Source organism: Amblyraja radiata, chromosome 22, assembly GCF_010909765.2.
Source record: "Amblyraja radiata isolate CabotCenter1 chromosome 22, sAmbRad1.1.pri, whole genome shotgun sequence".
Classification (NCBI taxonomy): Eukaryota; Metazoa; Chordata; class Chondrichthyes; order Rajiformes; family Rajidae; genus Amblyraja; species Amblyraja radiata.
Genome location: NC_045977.1, coordinates 19786144 through 19810201, shown reverse-complemented (window position 1 = coordinate 19810201; position 24058 = coordinate 19786144). Strand labels below are relative to the sequence as shown.

General features: G+C 43.2%; 1 protein-coding gene across 1 annotated transcript in view; it reads left to right on the top strand.

Annotated features, from left to right (window-relative positions):
* Positions 1–22840, top strand: part of dnaaf5 (dynein axonemal assembly factor 5) — a 105755-nt gene extending 82915 nt beyond the window's left edge. The window contains exons 10-13 of the mRNA XM_033040543.1: positions 9803–9953; positions 11324–11480; positions 12515–12706; positions 21431–22840. Of these exons, the coding sequence (XP_032896434.1) occupies positions 9803–9953; positions 11324–11480; positions 12515–12706; positions 21431–21570 (640 nt within the window). The 3' untranslated portion in view covers positions 21571–22840. The remainder of the gene's footprint in view (positions 1–9802; positions 9954–11323; positions 11481–12514; positions 12707–21430) is intronic.
* Positions 22841–24058: the final 1218 nt, after the last annotated feature.

Sequence of the window (24058 nt, the reverse complement as noted above, 5' to 3'; positions counted from 1 at the left end):
TAATATCTCACATTGAAATATCAATAAAAGACTCATTGCTTGGCTGCTCAGTTTCCTGTAAGCTGCATGGTAAACATAGAGATAAATTGCTCCTTGCTGTGCAGTGACCACAGTAAAACCACCAGCAGGTATTTTTTGCAACGTAGTGAAGGTGTTGATGTCAGAAGTGGAACTCATGAATCAGTGGAGGTTTGCAAGCAAATAACATCGAGGTCCCATATAATTCTGTTATTGAGACCTTCATGGTCATTGATCACCACAGTGCAAGAATACGTAGTGAAAATTAGATTTTTAAATTAGATTTTTTAAATTTTGTCTCGTAGTCCAGAAAAACAAGACTTTACAATGACACCCGCAATGCAATGACTCTTTGGTTATCTTGCTTGGGTTTAGAGTGGCAGAATAGAAATGCCCAAGCCTTGTAACTGGGGCAAGCCCAGGCCCACATTCCTCTGTGGCTAATGAAGGGCTTTAATTCAGAAATTACCTGCAACCGACCAGAGATTTTCATCACTTTAGTCACCTCACAGGGCACTTCACATGTTGGTGGTGTGCAACTGGGCAAATAGTTCTGTCTCCTCAAAATCTAAACTTAATTAATGAAATTCCATTAAAATGTTTTCAGAAGTTATCAGCTCTCAAGTAGTTTATTAGAATTATTATGGAAGATCAATCATGTCCAAGAACTAGAAGATAGACACAAAATGCTGGAGTAACTCAGCGGGGCAGGCAGCATCGCTAGAAAGAGGGAATGGGTGACGTTTCGGGTCGAGACCCTTCTTCAGACCACAACCTTTGCTAAATTTCACAACATGTCCAAGAACTAATTCTTCTTCATCACTGTCTAGTTTAGTTTAATTTAGAGATACAACGTGGAAACTGGCTCACCGAGGCTTTACGCACTGACTAACGATCATCCGTACACTAGTTCTATGTTATCCCAGTTTCACATCCTATGCACTGGGGGCAATTTACAGAAGCCAATCAATCTACAAGCCCACACATCTTGAAAAATGGAGAAAACCAGAGCACCTGGAGAAAACACACTCAGTCACAAATTCTGTACAAACAGTACCCATAGCCAGGATCAAACCTGCGTCTCAGGCATTATAAAGCAGCAACTCTTCCGCTGCACCACTGTGCTGCCCCTTACATGAATACTGTTGTATGCTTTATTTCTGGAATTTATTTCAAGCTTATAATTCAGCACAATTTCTCGTTCATGGCAGAGGGCCGCATATTTAAATTCGTTGTCTCAAGTGGACTCCAATGATTTTGTGCTAGATATTAGACTCGACGGGGAGACTCCAAATGTTGATCGTACACTTTCTGTGTAGACCACCCAATTGTTTTGCATTTCCCTGCTATTTTCCTTTATTCTTTGTTTTGCGTGATTGTTTTCGAGGGAGTAACTTTTTTTACTATCTTTGAATGTGCGAATCCTCATTTGATAGCTGTTAAAAGCCAAACCAATATTTGTGCCTTGTTGTGGACATTTTAGATATCTACAGTCACAAAACAACGGCAACACACAAAACCCGAAAGGGTTCATTGAATGTAGCCCACCTTGACGATTTGCATTTATTTTGGATTGAATTTTTAGGGGGATAAAATCATGTTTTCTAAAGATAATCCAAATCAGTCACACAAAATGCATTTAACTATATATTAAGAAATTACTTTTAACAATGCGACGCTTCAGATGGAATTTGAATGCACTATTGATCAACAATTGCTGGGTCTATTTTAACTATAGTTATAAGGGAGCGCCACCTCCTGGGCTGTTGATATTGTAACAGATGGAAGTGATTCTTCTCTCTCTTGTCCTCAAAATCTATCCTGTTGGCACGGCCATGCCTCTGGCTATGTTGTAAACTCACTCCACTCAGCTTGTGAATTGTTTTTAATTTCATAAGAATTTAGATTTTCTTAATGCATTTATGCATCCAGGCATTGCTGGCAAATTCAGCTTGTGTTGCTTATCTCTAAATGGTCCGGAGAAGGTGGTGCTGAGGCATCTTCTTGGATTGCTTCAGTGCCTCTGTTGCGGGTACATCAATTGTGCTGTTAAGAAGGGAGTCATAGAGTCATACAGTGTGGAAACAGACCCTTCGGCCCAACGCCCACACCGACCAACATTAGTCCCACTTGCCTGCATTTGCCCCATATCTCTTTAAACCTGTCTTATCTATATACTTGTCTAATTGTTTCTTAAACGTTGCAATAATCCCTGCCTCAACTACCTCATCTGACAGCTCGTTCCATACACGCACCACCCTTTGTGTGGAAAAGGTTACCCCTCAGATTATTTTCCTCTTCACCTTAAACCTATGTCTGGTTCTCGATTCCCCTACTCCGGGCAAGAGACTCTGTGCGTCTACTCGATCTGTTCCTCTCATGATTTTATACACCTATAAGATCACTATATCGTAAATTGGCTGGAAACTGGCTGCTCTGATGGTGGGGATTTCAGGAACCAATCCTGTGGTCATCTGTTCAGCAATTGTGGTGTGAATGTGGTTGCAAATGCTTCAGCCTTTTGTACAACACACATACAATATAGAACATAGAACAGTACAGCACAAGAGTAGACCCTTTGGCCCACACTGTCCATGCCAAACATAATGCCAGGTTAAACTAATCTCTGCCTTCGCATGATCCTTACCCCTCCATTCCATTCATAAACATGTGCATTTCTAAGCGCCACTATCATATCTTCCACCATCACCACCACCCCTGGCAGTACCTTCCAGGCACCCACTACACTCTGCATAACCGCAGGGTGACATAGTGACATTGCGGTAAAGCTACTGTCTTAAAGCACCAGGGACCCAGGTTTGATCCTGACTACGGTTATTGTTTGTACAGAGTTTGTATGTTTTCCCCGTGACCAAGTAGGTTTTCTCTAGGTTGCTCCAGTTTCCACTCCAGGTTGCTCCAGTTTCCACCAACACTCCAAAGATGTACAGGTTTGTAGGTTAATTGATCGGTAAAAATGTAAAATGTCCCCAGTGTGTAGGATAGTGCTAGTGTACAGGGTGATCGCTGGTTCGCATGGACTCGGTGGACTGAATGGCCTGTTTCCACGCTCTATCTCTAAAATATAAAGTAAAAATCTAAAGTCTAACCAACTAACCAACATCTTTGGAGTGTGGGAGGAAACCGGGTTCGAACCTGACTACTCTGGAACACCCAGAGAAAACCCACATGGTCACAGGGACAACATATATACTCTGTACAGACAGTATCTGTTGTCAGGTTCGAACCCGGGTCTCTGGCGCTGTCAGACACCAAGTCTGCTGCTGTGCTGCTGTGCCGCCCCTGCTCTTGTGCTGTACTGTTCTGTGTATTATCATAGTTTCACATGATCTACCACTAGTTTATTTTAATTGCTTACAAATACAAAATCAATGTATTTAAGAGTGTTGCTTCTGGTTTTGTTGTAATTTGGTAATGATAAATCAGATTCTGTTGCCTCGCTGCTACTGTGCCTTCTATTGCTTGTCGTTAGATGTGTTCTGCCTTCCTCTTTGTTGTGAGCTTGCCATGTGCAGGGCCTGAACGCCTTTCCAGTCGCCGAGGCTACAGCTGTTATCAAGTACGCAGGCTGAGTTGGGAAATACCCGACAAAGAAATCATTCAGAGCAGCCAACAAATCCAGCCATTTGAACCACAGTGTTCCAACTGCACATCAAAGCCTCAACCTTAATTGACACATTGAAGTATATGTTAAAAAAAAAGGGTAAAGTTGGAATGAAGGTAAAATAAGTTAAGTCAACAACTAAGTTTTGAACCACCCGAACACAGTTCTCTGCATCACACCTGTTGTGTACTTGTCTCTGCGGCCGCCAACTCCTTTCTGTTAACCAAGCCAGCTTGCTCTGAAAATATCCTGTAAACTGGTGGTTTTCACAATTTTATTTCATCTGTGTGTGCGTGCAGAAAAACTCCTTTCAAAAATATTGAAACACACCTGGAGATCATCCTGGCTTAATTTCTCAAAGAAAATACCAGCTACCAGAAGAAGAAAAAAACAATCCCACCACTGTAGATAACATGGCTTATGATTATACAGCAGCAGCAGCAGGGACAGCTGGTAGGTCAGCTAATGGAGGAATCTGATGTTGGATGTTTACGCAGAAATCACAACATTTCTTTCACTCAAAAGCGATTCTGGATGTACCTAGAGTTCGGGGCCAGCCTCCACATACTTCTTGTAGAAACAAGGAACTGTAGATACAGGTTTACAAAAATAAGAGGCATAAAGTAACTTAACGAGTCAGGCAGCATCTCTGGAGCTCAATAGGTGATATTCTGGGTCAGACTCTTCCAGACCAAAAACGTTATATGTCCATGTTCTCCAGAGATGCTGCCTGATCCGCGGAGTTACTTCAGCACTTTGTGTATTAACATTCCTGTTGTTCAATTTTGTTTTAGTCATTTTCCAGACTTGCCACTAATAACGTTGATTCTGTGGTGTCTTCTGTTATTTATTATCGAGGCAATGTTAAGAAGTAAATAAAATAAATCAGGGTGGCGAATTGGCTGGTAGAGTTGCTGCCTCACAGTACCAAAGAGTCAGGTTTGATCCTGACCTCGGGTGCTGTCTGTGTGGAGTTTGCACGTTCTCCTGTGACCACATGGGTACTCCAGTTTCCTCCCATGTTCGAAAGAAGTGCAAGTTTGTAGATTAATTGGCCTCTAAATTGTCCCAAGTTTGCTGGGAGTGGATGAGAAAATTGGGATAACATCGAACTAGTATGGGGGAAAAAGGGACACAAAATGTTGGAGTGAGTCAGCAGCTCAAGCAGCATCTCTGGAGAACATGGATCGAAGATGTTCAATGAGAGGGATCCGAATAGTGAAAGGCCTGGATGGAGTGGATGTGAGATGATTTTTCCACCAGTCTAGGACATAGCCTCAAAATTAGAAAGAAGATGGAATTCATTGCCACAGGCATCTGTGGAGGCCGTCAATGGAGAAGGGTCTGAAGAAGGGTCTCAACCCGAAACGTCACCTATTCTTTTTTTCCAGAGATGCTGTCTGAATTACTCCAGCTTTTTGTGTCTATCCAAGTCAATTGATATCTTTAAAGTGAAGATTAACAGATTCTTGATCAGTAAGGGTGTCCGGGTTTATGGGGAGAAGGCAGTAGAATGGGGTTGAGAGGGAAAGATAGATCAGCCATGATTGAATGGCAGAGTAGACTTGATGGGCCAAATGCCCTAATTTAGCTCCTATAACTAATGAACAGGTTTTGGGTCAGGTTCATTATGATCCTAATTCACAGGTTGATGTGAAAGTGAGACAACAGAACTAGTGTGCCAAGTCAAGTCAATTTTATTTCTATAGCACATTTAAAAACAACTCTCATTGACCAAAGTGCTTTACATCAGTGCAGGTACTAAAGTGCTACATACAGTGGTACATAGATCTAACAATGCATACATACATACATACAGCGCTCCCTCAGAGAACCTCAAAAAACACTTGTGAGTAGAAGTAAGTTTTAAGTCTAGTCTTAAAAGAATGGATGGAGGGGGCAGTTCTGATGAGAAGAGGGATGCTGTTCGACAGTCTAGGTGCTGCAACCGCAAAAGTGCGGTCGCCCCTGAGCTTATACCTGGACCGCGGGATGGTCAGTAACCCCAAGTCGGCCGACTTGAGGGACCTGGAGGTGGAATGGTGGGTTAGCAATTTTTTGATGTAGGTGGGGGCAAACCCGTTAAGGGCTTTGTTTACATAAAGGAGGAGCTTGAAATTGATTCTGAACCGCACTGGGAGCCACTGGAGAGAGGCCAGAATCAGGGCGATGTGGTCCCTTTTTCGGGTGCCCGTCAGAAGTCTCGCTGCGGCGTTTTGGACCAATTGCAGGCGGGACAGGGATGATTGGCTGATGCCAGTGTAAAGAAAGTTGCAGTAATCAAGGCGGGAGGTGATAAATGAATGGATGATCTTTTCGAGGTCATCAAATTGGAAGAAAGGTTTTATTTTTGCTATCGTTCGAAGCTGGAAGAAGCTAGCCTTTACCACAGCATTGACTTGTTTGACAAACTTCAATGCGGAGTCAATTATCACGCCAAGGTTTTTGGCGTGAGGTTTGAGTAAGGGGGTAAGGCTTCCAAGGCTGCCTGCTATCGTTTTGATGGAGTCCAAGGGGCCAAGTAGGATGACCTCAGACTTGTTCTTGTTTAGTTGGAGGAAGTTCTGGGCCATCTAACACTTTATATCCTCGAGGCAGTGCATAAGGCTGAGTAGATTTGATCGGTTGTTGGGTTTTTTAGGGGAAGATAGAGCTGTGTATCGTCTGCATAGCAGTGGAAAGAAATGCTGTGCATTTGAATGACTTGGCCTAAGGGGAGCATATACAGAGAGAAGAGAATGGGGCCTAGGATGGAGCCTTGTGGAACCCCGCAGCAAAGGCTAGCTGGGGAGGAGAAAGAGTTGGCTATGTTTGTAGAGAAACTCCTATCTTTGAGGTAGGAGATGAACCAGCTCAGGGAAGTGCTATCAATACCAACCCCGTACTGGAGACGGTCAATTAGGATGGTGTGGTCCACTGTATCAAATGCTGCGCTGAGGTCGAGAAGGAGCAGGATTGCACAGTCGCCGGAGTCAATGGCGAGAAACAGGTCGTTATGTACCTTCAACAAGGCAGACTCTGTGCTGTGGTGGGCCCCGAAACCTGATTGGAAACTTTCCAGGATGGTATTTTGGTGTAGGTAAGGCATTAGTTGATTTAGAATTACCTTTTCAAGGACTTTTGAAAGGAAAGGCAGTTTGGAAATAGGTCTGTAGTTGCTAGGCAAGGTGGGGTCTAGGTTAGGTTTTTTCAGGAGGGGCTGGACCACCGCGTGCTTGAGGCAGGTTGGAACAGTGCCAGTGGCCAGAGAACTGTTGATGATGGAGAGGATGCTGGGACCGGCTATTGCAATGACATCCTTCAGAAGGGCAGTGGGGACAACGTCGAGGCGGCAGGTAGCAGGTTTCATAGTGGAGATCAGCTTTACAAGGGAAGGTAGAGTAACGGGTTGGAAACATCTAATTTAGAAGAACAGACTAATGAGACAGCTAGGTCACTGATGGAAAGGGAAATATTCGTTCTGATGTTCTCAACTTTGCTGGTGAAAAATGTAGTAAATTCTTTGCACTTAACAGGGGACCCAGCTAAGCTGGTACTGGGGGCAGGACATATGACAGAGGAAATGGTACTAAATAGGACCTTGGAATTATGGGCGATTTTGGAAATATGGTCGGAAAAATATTGTGTTCTCGCAAACTTTACTGCTTCCTGGTATTTGAGAAGATTGTTTCTCAGAAGTTCAAAGGAAATTTGAAACTTATCAGATTTATACTTCCGTTCTGATTTTCTGCGTGAAAGGATGATCGATGGTCGGCGTGGAATTGGTGGTCCGATGGGTCTGTTTCCATGCTGTATCTTTCAATCAATCAGTTATATTTCTGGAAGAAAGATTGTACGCCCTGCCAACCATCAATAGATAAACTCCACATTACATGGCTTTTAACCATGACTGTTTATTTTTCTTGGCCTGATGTTTCCACTTTACCAGCAGCTCAGGAACGACCATTTGATTTTTGCCTCGCCATATCCACCCAACCGTCAGTCAACTTCCCAGCTAGGCATTCTCTTCACACTCTTTTTTAATTATCTTGTTCAGTAAAAAACAGGATGCAAGGATCGTTAAATAACAAGTGTTAACACGCACCTCATTGATTTGGAACACAGTTTTTTAAAACACAAATTCAAATTTTTGTGGCAGTATGTTGTGTTTTCAGTTGTTAACTAGGGGTTGCAAAATTTCTGAGACCTTATTTAATTTTGGTTTACGTGAACTGTTGATGCTAATGACTGAAATTGAAACTTTGGGCTTAGTTTTATTATTGTCCCTTTGACCTAGGTTGAATGAAAAACTTTGTTTTGCTTGCAAGCCAATCAAATCAGATGATATAGACATAGATAAAATCAAGCCAAACTCCAATAAATGGGGCGGCACTGGTGACGCAGCGGTAGAGCTGCTGCCTCACGGCACCAGAGACCCGGGTTCGATCTAGAATACGGGTGCTGTCTGTACGGAGTTTGTATGTGCTCCCCATGGCCACGTGGGTTTTCTCCGGGTGTTCCGGCTTCCTCCCACAATCCGAAGACCAACCGGTTTGTAGATTTATTGACCGGTTAAAAAAATTGTAAATTGTGCCCAGAGTGCAGGATAGTGCTCGTGAACGGGGACCGCTGGTTGGAGCAGACTCGGTAGTCCAAAGGGCTTGTTTCCATGCTGTATCCCTAAATTAAACTAAACTGAAGATAGAGCGAAGGGAAAGCTACAAAGTGTAGAATATAGTTCTCATCTGTGTAATGCACCAGTTCCAGAGACAAACTGGGGCACCACAAGCATTTGCAAACTCTTACAGTGGTATCTTCAGTTATGTATCATTGAGGCAATGCTAGGAAGAAACAAAAGGAAATCAGTTTTGAGTATGAGCAGTGGCAACTTGATAAGACATTTTAAGACAACTGGTGCCAGAGCAACTGTACTTCACGAAGTCGCTTCTTCCAGATCAGGTGAAGAAGAATACGCTGGAACAAAAAGAAAAGACAGAAAATGATATTAGAACAGAACAGTACAGCACAGGAACAGGCTCACAAAATCAGTGGCAAACATGATGTCAAGTTAAACTAATTTCCTCTGCCTGCACGTAATCTATGTCCTTCCATTCTCTGCTTATCCCGGTGGCTATCCACAGCCTCTTAAATGCATCTATAGTATCTTTTCTGCCTCCACTACCAGCCCTGGCTTATTCCGGGCACCATTTACTTTTGTAAAAAACTTAACCTGCACATCTCCTTTAAGCTATCACTCTCACTTTAAAGCTCTGATCTTTAGTCCTTGACATTTGCACCCTGCAGAAAAAGGTTGTGACTGTTACCCTATCCATCCCTCCCATAAGTTTATATACTAATATCAAGTCTTCCCTCAATCTCCCTCAATCTCCGGTTCCAGAGAAAACAATTCAACTTTGTCCAACCTTTCCTTATATCTAATACCCCACAAGGATATTCCTTATAGGGTATTAGCTATCCTGGAACCATTCCAAACCTCTTCTGCACCCTCTCCAAAGCCTCCGCATTCTTCTGACCTGAACTGCACACAATATTCCAAATGCAGACTTGATAATTATGACCTAAAATGATAATGGAGTATATAATCCATGTTAGGTCATGGAAAACCCTCATAAAAAAATGATAAACTTCCATCCAAAGTAGTCAACATTAATCTTTAGAAGAACCCGATTAGTACCAAAAATAGTATTTGCAAATCTCCATGACAATTCTCTTATCATTATCCTAGTTCGCTGGACTCTCGGTGAACTTAAAATGTTTTCTTAATGCCAACATTTATAACAGTGGGTGACTTCCATGCTGGCCTTCTATTTGCACATGAACAGTTTGTGACCTTTGGTGTAACTTTAGAAAAAAAAAACTATATTAGTGCTGCATGCTCAAAATTGGATGCTGTTATTTAATAACTTTTCCATCTCCACAATTGTGATTGTTCCCAAGATTAATTTCACCTTTAATGAGAAAATCCAGTCAGCTGAGCAAATAAAATCAAACAAATTTCATCCAAGCCCACGAAACCTCGCCTTGTTATATTATTTTGGGGGAAGCGCAACAGGCTTCCCACCCACATCTCTGTTAAAATTAAAAAATTCCACATGCACGGGTTATTAATCCTGCCTCAGTTTCTCGTTGCTCACTGCGGTGTCTTCTGTTTTGCTTCAGGCGGTTCAGTAGCTACCTGGAGACGCTTGTAAGAGATATTTTGGTGCCTAATCTTCTGTGGCACGCTGGGAGGACGGCAGCTGCGATCCGCACAACTGCCGTATCGTGTCTGTGGGCTCTACTGCACAGCAAGATGATTACGCCGGAACAGGTAACTCTGTCGGGTCAAAGATTCAAAAGCAAGCGTGCTCAAAACCAGACCAAACGGCAAGCCTAGCAAGCAAATCTCTTGATAAGCTCCCTATCAATTTCACAAAATTAGCATTGTAATAATTCCACGTATACCGCCGTTATTGCAAACTTTCTGAGGTGTTAAGTGATCATCAGAGGACTTAGGTTTAAGGTGAGGGGGGGGGGGGGAAAGATTTAATAGGAACTCGAGGGGTAACTTTTTCACACAAAGGGTGGTGGATGTATGGAATGAGCTGCCAAAGAAGGTTGTTGAGGCAGGTATGATCACGACGTTTAAGAAACATTTAGACAGGTACATGCTTAGGACAGAATTAAGGGATATAGGCCAAACACAGGCAGTTAGGACTAGGGCAGGTGGGACATGTTGGTCAGTGTGGGCAAGTTAGGCCGAAGGGTCTGTTTCCACACTGTAAGACTCGATATAACTCCTAGTTCGGAAGAAGCAGGGAGCAATTTATTATATACTCATTTATTATATCTTGCTGGTTGTTCCTTCAGTCTGTAACGGTTACACTCATGATCAGCTCGGTTTGATTGCTGTGTGTTTTCTCTCCTACACATAGCACAGCACCAGAATAGGCCCTTCGGCCCACAATGCCTGTGCCTAACATGGTGCCAAGACCAACACTTATCTGCCTGTGCCATTTTAAAAGAAAGTGCACATAATCCGTATTCTTCCATTCCCTACATGTCCATGTGCCTATCTAAAAGTATCTCATATCCCGCCATCTGTGTAAAAACAAATTGCCCAGTGCATCTCCTTTGAACTCTGCTGCTTTCACCTCAAAGCAATGCCCTCTAGTGCTTGATATTTTTTATCCTGGGGAAAAGGTTCTGACTTTCTACACTATCAGTGCATTTTATAATTTTAAATACTTCTTTCAGGTCTCCCCATAACTTCTGCATTCCAGGGAAAACGATCCAAGTCTGTCCAACCTCTCCCTGTCGCTGACACCCACCAATCCAGGCATCATTCTGGGTAAATCTCCTTTAGCATTACAGACCCTCCCCACCCCCTGTCTTATGTAGGGTTACGTCCCGCAGAGCCTTGCATATGTCGGGTATTACATATGACGGACACGAGGTGCTACTGCGCAAATGTAAATTGACCACATGGAACTCTTACGCGGAGACCATGAGGGAGATCTGACATGGAGACCGTGTAGGATCTATGACGTAGAGACCATGTTGGAGCTCTGCCGCAGAGACCACATGGGAGCATACACGAGAACAGTTGACTGGCTTGCTCATTATTGCTACTTGATTCATTGTAGTTAGGAGGTTTGTGTAAGAAGTCAGCCCGACTGCCATTTTCTGCTGCTTCAACAGGCCCTTGGATTGTATGAAGACTTGATGCCAAAAGTGATTGCAGCACTGGATGAAGATTCCAAAATGACTCGATTACTGGCTTGTCGAGCCATTGGTGCCATTTTTAAAATTTGTGGGAACCAGTTGGATCCTGACCAGCTAAATAAATTGTATCCAGGTAGCGTATTTATCAACAGGATGCTGCGAATCCGTTCACACAGGCATGTTGTAACTCACCTGCAACTTCCTCACAACTTGCATTTGCAGATTTTCCTTTAATCCTATGCTGAAACAAGTTTCTGATTTTAATGTTCATATTCTTTTTGCCAGTTCTATTATTCACTGAAATATTTTAATGTTTTAGATTAAATACTTCCTTGAACTTGATGAAACGATGGAACGATTTGAGAGCTTGTGTGTGTGTCATGAGGAGAATTGATAGGTTGAATGCACAGTCTTTTATCCAGGGTGGGTCAATGTAGAACCAGAGAACATGGGTGAGAGGGGCAAGATTTAATAGGAACTTTAATAGGCAACATTTTCTCTCATAGGGTGGTGGGTATAGGGAATGAGCTGCCAGAGGATGTAGTTGAGGCAGTATAATAACAATATTTAAAAGACACTTGGACAGGTACGTGGATAGGAAAGCTTTAGAGGTGTGAAGGACCAAATGCAGGAAAATTGAACTAGCTTCTTGGTTAGCATGGACAAATTGGGCTGAAGGGTCTGTTTCTATGCCATATGGCTTTATGATTCTATGAACCTCTACGACTTACACCAGTAGTAAATTTCTTTGAATATTGCTGCAGAAAATCTGAGAAAATTTATGAATTAGTTTCACTTGTTAATAATCACCACAGATTGTGGCATTGTAGCAACATTAATAATTAGGGTGGCACAGCGTTAGAGTTGCTGCCTCACAGCGCCAAAGACCCAGGTTTGATCCTGACTACGGGTACTGTCTGTACGGCGTTTGTATGTTCTCTCTGTGATCGGGTGGGTTTTCCCCGGGTGCTCCAGTTTCCTCCTACTCTCCAAAGACGCACAGTTTTGTAGGTTAATTGGCTTCAGTAAAATCGTAAATAGTCCCTAGTGTGTAGGATAATGTTAGTGTATAGGGATCGCTGGCTGGCGCGGACCCGGTGGGTCATAGGGCCTGTTTCTGCGCTGTATCTCGAAACTAAACTAAATTATTTCTTTTTTTAACATCAGAGCTGCTAAAACGGTTGGACGATAGTTTGGATGACGTACGTATAGCAGCTGGCAGAGCTTTGAGTATTTGGTTCCAGTGTGTTGGGAATGATTATGACAGGTTACACTACAAGAGCCACATTGAGTTCCTCTATCGTGGGCTGTTGGTGCATCTAGATGATCCAGAGAGTGGGATCCAAAAAGTATTTCTTGGTAAGAGCTTTCTAATACATCTCTTTGATTTTTCCCATTCACTCTTCACCACGTTATTTGTAACTGTAATGCAAAATCCTCTAAATTGGGTAGACAATAGATCATGCTCTTAAAATTTGCACTCATTCTTACAATAGTATGCATTATTTTGTGATGATGAACTTCCTAATACATGCTTTATAATAGCGCTTTGGTTTGCCCACTCTTGCTCACCATGACTTCCAAAGATAGCTGGCACAGAATCCTTTGAGAAATATGTAACTAATGAGGTATTGATGTTGGGTTGGGAGTTTCCATGTACAATAAACCCTCGTTGTTGCGGACATCTTTGTAAGGGATTTTGGTTTTGGCAGACGGAGGCATCCGTTTGTGGTGGGGGTTGGCGGGTGGTAAAACACTCTTGATGAGAGATGCATTGGGCATGGATTTGCATACGCAGCAGCCCACCACTGCACCTTTGTTGCCCTGGCAATGCATACCTTGGGCGCATGGTAACATCGCAAGGCTCCTGTTGCCCCTCACCCCACTCCTGCCAGGTTGCCCGATGACCCGGCGCCATGTGACGTGCTTCCGGTTGCGGGAGTGGCATTTGGCCCCGTCCCTGAAGCCCCATGCATGGGGTTGAGGGCTCTGCGGGTCTGCAACCTATGAAATCCCCTTGGTTTAACCCCCCTCGCACCGTTCTTCCTCCCACTCGGCCTTGGGTTAAGCTAATCGATATTTACTCTCCTTACTCAGTTATAGCGGACAATCGCCAATAATGGGCACCATTCCCGCCCCCTCTCCCTCCTACCCCTCCATGCTCCGTTATAACAAGGGTTTAATGTATATGGGAATAGTCCGAAGAACAAAAGATAAAATTTTGGAGGATTGTTAGATCAAAGTTATTTTTAAACAAATGGAAAAAAGTGAAGAAAACCTAATCGTCCAATGAGATGTTCTACTATTCCCAAGGGCTTGCGGGTTTGTAGGTTAATTGGCCTATAGAGTGGATGAAAAAGTGGGATAACATAGAACTAGAGTGAACGGGTGATCGATGGTCAGCGTGGACTCGGTGGGCCGAAGGGCTTGTTTCCATGCTGCATGCGTAAAAAATAGACTCTCACTAAGAATTTAGAAAACCTTTCATCTCCCTGGACTATTTGATTCTCTTTTATCGATTTGTTTAACAATAGCTTCCAAGGCCCGCATTGTGGGCTTTGAAAATAAATGATTTTATATGTACATTCATCCAAGCACTTTAAAATGTAGCCTGATTTATCCAGAGGCTCGGGTTTGTCTGCACGACTGAGTAAACCTTTCCCTTCCATCTCCTTGCAACTCTCACATCTCTTTTACCCATCCTCCAGTGTAGCCGCAGACAAAACTTAGCAAAGTCCTGTGAGACAAACAAGTGGGCTTGTGTATTATGATAAGCTGGGAGAGAAGGTGGTAATGAGTTGTCAACTTGAACCACTCCAGCTGTTGTGGTGCAAGTCCTCCTACAGTGTTACTGGAGTGGGAGTTCGATCTACAATGTTCATTGGCTTCTCTCTTTTACTCCTTTAGAATGGGAACAATGATGTACATTGCATTACCCTTGAGATCTTCTTGATATTATATGTCAGGAAAACAAGTAATAATTTTCCAGATTGAACGGAGCCTGTAAAGAAATATGCTTTTTAAATACAGAGCCTAACCAGAGAAAAAGTCTCAAAATACTGGAGTAACTAAGTGGGACAAGCAATGCTACCTGACTCGCTAATTTACTCCAGTCCTTTGTGTCTTTTTTTGTAAACCAGCTTCTGCAGTTCCTTGTGCCTTCAGACTACTTACATAGTGGGTTAATATCAAACCATATTGCTGGTGTAGGGAGGAACTTCAGATGCTGGTTTAAACCAAACTTGGACGCAACATGCTGGAGTAACGTAGTGGGTCAGGCAGCATGTCTGGACAAAAGGAATAGGTGATGTTTTCGGGTCTTCAGACTTCTTCAGAAAGAAGGGTTTTGAACCGAAACATCACCTATTCCTTTTGTCCAGAGATGCTGCCTGACGCGCTAAAGCATTTTGTGTCTATATTCAAACCATATTGCTGGTTCTGAAATCTTACATCAGCCAGTGACAATGTTTTTGAAGCAAGATGTCATTGAATGTTATCTAATTTCCTTGAAGATAACCTTAACTCCAACTTCCATGTTGTATTTCAAACTCCTCTTACCAGTGAATTGTCGATCGGCTACTATACTCAGACTGTCCTGATTCACACTCCTCAGCTGGATCTGAAAGTCACATTTTTTAGGCTGAATTAGGATTTTGCTGTGGTAATATCCACATAAATGTAAAGGAATAAGTGTTCGTGGATGGTGGAGGCATAAGTCAGACTTGGGTCAGACTGCTGAGATTACTGCAAGATCCAATTCTCCCTCTTGAGGACGAACATGTTTGGAGCTGTTGCATCTGTGAACCGAACTGTTACCCCTGTCATTTGATACCTACTCGATCTGCTTCTTATAACCTGTGAGTGACTTCCTGCCCCTAGGAGGTATTTGGGGTTTAGCTCCTTCAACTGTGGTTTAATCCCTGTCAGGCTGCAACAACCCAGTAGGTATTTGGTAACAAGAGTTTCTTTTTATAGGTATGGTTTCAGATTAGCTGTGTTGAAACCCTAAAGGGGGTGCTTATTTCATGGCATTTTCCGTTTAGTTTTAGTTTAGTTTAGAGAAACAGCATTGAAACAGGCCCTTCGGCCCACCGAGACTGTGCCGACCAACCATCAACCGTACACTAGTTCTATCCTGCACACTAGAGACAATTTAGAGATTTCTAATATAATTTGCCGATATCTATTTTCAATTATTACTTGAAAATAGAGATCAGCATCAGGTATTGTGCTCATCGTCGGATGAGGGAATACATACCATGGCGAGGTAGGTCGCTGTAGCGAGCAGCAACACCTTCCAGGCTACTTGCCTAAACCCGTGCAGGGAGCAGATGGACCTATGCTTGTGTGTAGTTAATCTTCATGAAAGAAATTGGTAATGGTGAGGGTGAGGCTGCAGCTTGGATTCGGAACATGGTGTTAAGTTACTGGATGAACAATGATTTAGAGGCAGCAACTACCTCCACACCAGCTAGAGAACATAAATTCCATTGATTAAATAAAACCGTTTTAAAACTGGTATCTGAAACACTGCATGTAAAACAAGATCATTGCAGAAATCCATTTGGTTCACTCATGTATTTCAGGGACAGTTTTCCCACTTCCCTGTGCCCAACTTGGATCCGCACCCATTTCTTCCCCCCCCCCGTCCCCCATCGCCTTCCATTTTCCTTACTCTGGCTTCATAATTCACACTTTTTCTATCAAAATCTCACACTTTTTGTCTTAACATTCTGGCTTTTGAACAAGCATCTGCCTGAAAACCCTCCACCTCTTGTATCTACCAATCACTTTCCAAGCTTTGACCTGCCACCATCTCTCTTCCAGCTTTCTCCTCCCCCCACCACAATCAGTCTGACGAAGGGTCCCGACCTGAAACGTTACCTATCCATGTTCTCCAGAAATGCTGCTTGACCTGCTGAGTTACTCCAGCACTTTGTGTCTTTTTTCTAAACAAGTGTCTGCAATTCCTTGTGCTGCCGTCCAATTAAGACAGACAAGGTTTTTCTTCTTTCTGAAAGGGTTGTAAGTCTTTGGAGTTCTTTTCCTCAAAGGGCAGTGAAAGCAGAATCATTGATTAATTTTAGGGCATAGTGGCGCATTGGTACAGTTGCTGCCTTACTGCTCCAGAGACCCGGGTTTGATCCTGACTACGGGACTTTGTACGTGCTCCCTGTGACCGCGTGGGTTTTCTCCGAGTGCTCTGATTTGTCCCATGCTCCAAAGACGTACAGGTTTGTAGGTTAATTGGCTTCTGTAAATTGTAAATTATCCCTAGTGTGTAGCATTGTGCTAATGTACGGGGTAATCGCTGGTTGGCGTGGACTCGGTGGGCCAAAGAGCCTGTTTCCACACTTATCTCTAAAGTCTAAAGGTAGACACACTCATGAGAACGAGGGGAAAAGTTACTATGGGTAGATGGTTATGCGGAGCTGATCTTACAATCAGGTTATATCAGGGATGCTGCCTGACCTACTGAGTTACTCCAGCCCTTTGTGTCCTTTTTTTAGAAACATTGCTGTTCCCTCATCCTCACTTGGGTTAATCTTCTGGAGTCTCTTATCCTGGAAGGACCTTTGTCACATGAGATGTGGATTAAATGCTGAACTTGGCAGTAAATCCCACATTGCATGAATGATTGAAAAAAAAATCTTGGCCAGCAATGGGATTAGTGTGGTGCCCCTGACTGAGGAGAGAAGGTTGACCACAATTCCGGTTCCAACAACCTCTGGAAATTGTTCATCATTTAGTCTCCCTAAGAAAGCTCTGCATTGATGCCGCTCGTGAATGAACAATTTGACGAACTTAGGCCTCCAGATTTACACATGGCAAACAGTTACTGGGGTGAAATATTAGGGAAAACCCATAATAATTAGGTTTCGGAAGAGGAAAGGAGAACATTTCTGGCTCCTATGTCTGTCTGTTGTGGCATTGGGTCAAGTGTGCTGGATTCTGCCCTTGGATCGCAGTGTCATGTCCAGCCTGTTACTGTAAAACTATCACATATAATGCATCTCCAGTTGAAACCTCCACGAAACAATGTTCAACGTGGACATAGAGTTCCCGAATATAAATTTTATATATGAATTGCTGTATTATCCTTGATGATACTCGCTACTCTCTGGTTTTGACACTCATATCCTAGAATTTTAAGTGAAAGCCTATGCTTTTTCAAAGCATATGATAAAACTCACTGATAATTACGCTTTGTTGAAATGTCCCCACACGATTCCTTGTTCCAATAAAAATATTAAAGATATGAATGGAGGTTTTTAATATTTTTAATGCAGGGTGGTTGCTGTTACTTGTCTTTGCCAGGTTTTACTTAAGCAAACTATAAAACACTGCCTTTGCCAAAGTGGCAGTAAATGAACAACAGCGGTATTGACTGCAGTTTCTGTGATTAACTTGGGGTTCTCTCTTTTTTATATTTTAGCGTTTTTATAACTTCATACAGTCAATGCACTCTGACATCACCACACACTTTATTAAATGCCTCTCTCATGCTCTTTTTCTCGCTCCTTCTTCTCTCACTTTTTCCCTATATTTTTGCCCAATCCTTCGCCTCTCTTTTTCTCTCTGTTCCTCGGAGGCACACTTTCTGTCCTCCAATGATTTGCCTCGCAGCGCCAGAGACCGGGTTTGATCCTGACCTCGAGTGCTGTCTACGTGGAGTTTGCACTTTCTCCCTGTGACCGCGTGGGTTTCCTTTGGGCACTCCAGTTTTCTCCCACATACCAAAGCCGTGCAATTTTGTAGGTTAATTAATCTTCTGTAGATTGCCGTCAGTGCGCAAGGAATGGATGCGAAAGTGGGATGACTAGAACTTGTGTGAAAGTGCGATCGATGTTCATCGTGGACTCGGTGGACCGAAGTGCCAGTTTCCATGCTGTATCTCTGAAGTAAAGTATATAACCATGGGTATGATTTGAAGGACACAAAGAGTACTGTGCTACCCATGGCGCTCACAATAAGAAGGCTCCCACTATCTGTCAGCTAAATATACTCTGACTAGTTCTGCTTCACTTTTTTCATTATATGCCTGACATTTAAAACCTTAACATTTGACGTAATGCATTTCGTGTGAAATAATTTTTTGTCTCCAACATTGTCAAATAAGATTTGAAAAATTCCAAGTAGCAAGTTCAATTTTAATTTGATTTAAAACCACAGAAGACATTGATTTATTTTTTCCTTCCGTCCTCTGAAAGTTTGCCAGCTCCTCAGTTCTGGTGTTTTGAGTTCTTGCCAGCAGCAAGTCATGGTAATGTCAGGGAAATGGATAGTTTCTTTCTTTTCGGCCGTTGGCTGTTGACAATTCTGGGCATGTTTGAGCAAGGTTTCCATTGAATGTGAGCACCACTAGGTCAGTGTTTCATGAGCACTGTAGTCAAAGCATTATCCTATATTATACTTGTGAAAACAGATACATGCTAACACCAGTCTTTATTATGCTTAGCTGCTGGGAGCAAGTCAAAACTTCTGTAGCGCTGCCAAATGACCCGGCATGAAAAGAGCTTAACATAGGAAGATTTATGGAATTTTGAATCTATTTTCAAGGGACTCTGCAGGTTGAAGAAAACATGCTTTTAAAGCACAAGCCTTCAGCTGCCTTTCAACTGATGTATACGCACTTTCCATAATTCCATTTTAAGAATGATGAACTGTAATGTAAACAATAGCAGCCACAGACTTTCCTCTCTTCACCCCCCACCCCACTCCCTTTGCTGCCCCAATCTCAACATCCCTCTTCAAGCTGGAAGAAATGGTTTCTGAATATCAGAACTGGTTTGACAAGAAACCAAAATTCATACACTGGGTTGGGAGACGGTGTTTTGTAATTGAGACAGGATTCATTGCAGGCATTTATGGGTTAGTCTGCTGTCTTTTTCACAGTTCGTTAAATTGCTGAAATTCTAGCTTTTACTTTGGGGGGGGGGGGGGGGGGGGGGGGGGGGGGGGTTGGGGAAGGCAACCAAATAGTGACTGTGTATTTTTGATTGATCAATCTGAAGGGTCCCGATAAATCTGGGGTTTGTCAGTTAATTGGCTTCTGTAAATTGTCCCTAGTGTGTGGGGTAGAACTAGTGCACTGGTGATCGCTGGCTGGCTCAGACTCAGTGGACCAAAGGGCCTGTTTCCACGCTGTATCTCTAAACTAAACTCAAGAGCACAGGGGTAAAGAGGGGGTTTACAAAAAATAAGATTTTAAAAGAAAAATTGCTGCCTATCATATCAACATTAAGTGGGAGTTTGAATTTGGTATCTATTTATTTAGTTTTAGTTTTTTTAAGATGCAGCATGGCCCTTCGGCCCACCGAGTCCACGGCAAGCATCAATCACCTGTTCGCACTGCACTTCTATGTTATCCTGCTTTCTCATCCATTGCCTACGCATTAGGGGAAATTCACGGTGGCCAATTAACCAATTTTACTGATAGATATTTGACAATATGCTCTGAGAGAAAGTGACATTCCAAATCACAAGGTAGACAAAAAGCTGGAGAAACTCAGCGGGTGAGGCAGCATCTATGGAGCAAAGGGTGACGTTTTGGGTCGAGACCCTTCTTCAGACTGAAGGGGGGGGGGGGGGGAGAAGAAAGGAAGAGGTGGAGACAATAGGCTGTGAGAGAGCTGGGAAAGGGAGGGGATGGAGGGAGAAAGCAAGGACTACTTGAAATTGGAGAAGTCAATGTTCATACCGCTGGGGGGTAAACTACCCAAGTGAAATATGAGGTGCTGTTCCTCCAATTTGCGGTGGGACTCACTCTGGCCATGGAGGAGGCCCAGGCCAGAAAGGTCGGATTCGGAATGGGAGGTGTAGTTGAAATGCTGAGCCACCGGGAGATCGGGTTGATTAATACGAACTGAGCGGAGGTGTTGGGGCGAAGGGATCGGCAAGCCTGCGCTCGGTCGCGCTGATGTAGAGCAGTTGACACCAACAGCGGATGCAATAGATGAGGTTGGAGGAGGTGCAGGTGAACCTCTGCCTCACCTGGAAAGACTGCTTGGGGCCTTGGATGGAGTTGAGGGGGGTGGTAAAGCGACATTTATTGCCACATGCACCAATTAAGATACAGTGGAATTTGATTTACCATGCAGCCACACAACTAAAAAGAGCACAATACACAATAGAATATAACATGAACATCCACCACAGTGGAATCAACAGTGGAAGGCAATAACATTCAGTCAGTCCTCATCCTTTGTTCATCCGTGGTGAAAGTACTAGGGGAGGGGGTGGTTTGGGTGGGAATGGACGAATTGACCAAGGTGTTACGGAGGGAGCGGTCTCTGCGAAAACATCTTAAATATTCCAAATCACAATGGTTACAATGCTACGTTGTTTGTTATGTACCAAGGTGCAGTGAAATTCATTATGTATTCAGTTCAGTACAAGTATCACTATACATAAAGCACTTAAATACATCTGAGATAAGCATCTCAGATACAGTACAAGTGTATAGTCGTAGTAGACTGAAACAGTATACACAGTCACCGGTTCTGGCGCCATTTTGAAGTCCCAGTTGTTGTAGGTGCAGGGTTCTTGACCTGACCATGAACGCCCATTGTCCTGGTGGCTTTGCGGGGTTGACCTGGGCAAAGGTAGCCGTGGTGTCCTCTGCTGCAGCTCCGTGTCCGGTCCATGCGCTCAGCCTCTTGTAGCAGCGCCCGTCCATCTGAGCCCAGGCTGTGGCAGGGCGTCCAGCTGCCCACTCCACTGTCCATGCAATACACTGTTTGAACAAAGCTGGAAGATGAGCAATCTTACAACTCCAATCTCTCCTTTATATCTGTAGTACCATACTTTGCACAAGGGGCAAGAGGGATGGATCTGTATTTTGAGGATTTAAACCAGGGTTTATCAAATCATAGAAGTACCTTCAGCGCCATCTGGTGAAAAACCAAATCAAACCAACACACATGTGGAAAATTAACTTCACAAATGATGCTGAATTACTGATTCCTCGGTGTGTCAATGGTTCAATGGTACTTTGCTGTCACTTGTACCGAGGTATAGCGAAACTTTTTTTTTGCATGCTGTTCAGGAAAAATCTTACTACACATTGCTTTCTGTCAGCAGATGTTCTAAAAGTGGGGAGTTCGCTTTCGCCTGCCCTGCTGACGCAGGAGATCGAGGCTGTGAAGCACAAACACCGCAGCCCTTATTACTGTGAGCAGCTGCTGAGGCACATTCAGGAACCCAGTGGGGTCACCAGCTAAGTCCGCAGCCCGATGTTCCAGCTGAAGATACGAAGCACGTCGGGAGTCAAGTCACTGAGGAAAACATGCACCTGGTATTTATAGAACACGGATGAAAGGGGTAAACCATGAACATGAAGATAATGGTAGATATTCCAATATTAAAATATCAGACGATAGGATTGTGTTGATGGATATCTAAAGTTAGCGTTGAGTTGTAATTTCTTATTGGATTAATTTAAAGTCAGACAGTCATTAATTGAACATTAATTTGCCTTTACATTTAGACAACAGTGCCATTATATTAAGTCAGCAGTGCCTCGTTGCACTGAGATTCTAAACTCCAAAGAAGCTGTTCCAGCTTTGTTTCTCTGTGGTATGAGATAGAGGCGTTTGAAAGGGCACTTGAAGAAGAGGAATGTGCTGTTTTTGTATGACTTCTGAATCGGTCCTGAGCATCCAAGACTGGAAAATAATGTTGTTCTAGAAGCAGCACAGTATTATTCCCAAGATAGACACAAAGTGCTGGAGTAAGTCAGTAAGACAGCATCTCTGGAGAAAAGGAGTAGGTGACTTTGGCAGTCTTTTTCTGCAAAGATGCTGTCTGACCTGCTGAGCCACTCCAGCTCTTTTGTGTCTATCTTCGTTATAAACCAGCATCTACAGTTCCTTCCTGCACAGAAGTATTCCCTTGTGCACCCTTTCGTCCAAAGGTATAAACTGCTTCCAACACGTGCAGATCTGATTACTGATGCCCAGTCATTTTTTGCAGTGTTTCCATATTTCTAAATCTGATGCCTTTTATTAATCTGTTCTATTTTGGCTCAAGAGGAGGAAAAGAAAGGTTAATATATTATTTTTGCCTTTTTGGTTTGAAGTAAAATATTTTTCCTCAAGAAGTTGATATGTTCTGTGATTTTTGTATCTGTGTTTAGAATGATATTTTTATTTTTCTGTAATTTGTATTACAGTTTAAATTTTAAATTTAGATTGGGGTGAATAAATCCATCTTTCAATTCCTAAACTTTGGGATTCATAGATGATTTAATTCCCTAATTTTGTGAATTTTCCTTGTATATTGTTACTGATGGATAAGTCAATATGTTTGCATTTGAACAATATAGAGTGCCCGATGTTTATTTTTGCACAGACTTTTATAAAAAAATTAGTTATGGTAATGCTTTTTCGATATCTTCAGAAAATACAAAAAGTCTTCTTTGAAGATTTCAACCAAGGCATTCGTGTTTTTTATATGTGCTTGACAATAAAAAAATAAAATAACATTTGCTGTTACTAGTTTGTGCAATATTGAAGGAAAATTAGTTGGTGGAGAAAATTTGGGTTGTAGAATGAGGATGAACAAGTGGAGTCACATCGTTGGAGAAAACATTAAGCCTTTTCAGCAACTGCACCACAATATTCTCAAGATGCCCACATCTGGATCAAAGTCTACCAGTCTTTTATGTTTGAACCTTATCTAGATGTTAGCGAGATTGAGGTTGATGAGGGAAGTGCTTCTTTCAATAAAATATACTTTGTATCCAAAGAGTGGATTTATCCAGATAAAGGAATTCCCTGAGTAAAGGGGCTGTCCCACTGTGGCGACCTAATCCGTGAGTGCTGGCGAGTTTGCTCTCGACTCATACTTGCAGCATGGTCGATACGAGGTCCTAGGAGGTCTTTGTAATTCTCTTTCATGCTCGAGAGTACTACTCGAGGCTTCAGCTAGGTCGTGGCATATTTTTCAACATGTTGAAAAATGCCCGTGAGTAAAAAAAAGGTCGCCATGGAAAAAATCAAAACTTTTTTTTACTCGTAGGTTTAGTCGAAGTAGGTCATAGTAGGTCGGTATGTTGTTCTTAGGTAATCGAGGGTAGTCGAAGGTAGTGGTAGATAGTCTTCAACATAGTCGAAGGGAGGTCAAAGGAGATCGAAGGAGGTCGTCCTCACTATCCACTATACGGTGTCCAATTTTCCCAAAGCTAGTCTTCAACATAGTCAAAAGAGGTCGAAGGAGGTCTTCTACATAGTCGAAGGAGGTCTTCAACATGACATTTTTTCAAACTCTTTTAAACTCTCTCTCTCTCTCTCTCTCTCTTCCCTCTCCCTCTCTCTCTCTCTCCCTCTCTCTCTCTCCCCCCCCTCTCCCCCCCCCCCCTCTCCCCCCCCCTCTCTCCCCCCCCCCTCTCTCCCCCCCCCCCCCCCCCCCCCCTCTCCCCCCCCCTCCCCCCCGGTGCTTCTGGCTACGGCGCGGCGGGGACTTTAAATCTTCGACCGCCGGCCTGCGGCCTACACCAACCTAAAGCCGCGATCTCCGGTGGGGAAGAGCCGACTCTGGACTTACCGGGAGTTTTACCTGTCTGCACATCTGGACGCCCGCAGCAATGGCTGCAGAGGGTTGAGGTCCCGACCACGGGGGGAAATGGAGGAGGACTGGCCAAATTTTGTGCCTTCCACCACAGTGATGAATGCTGTGGTGGATGTTTGTGTTAAATTTTTATGGTGTATT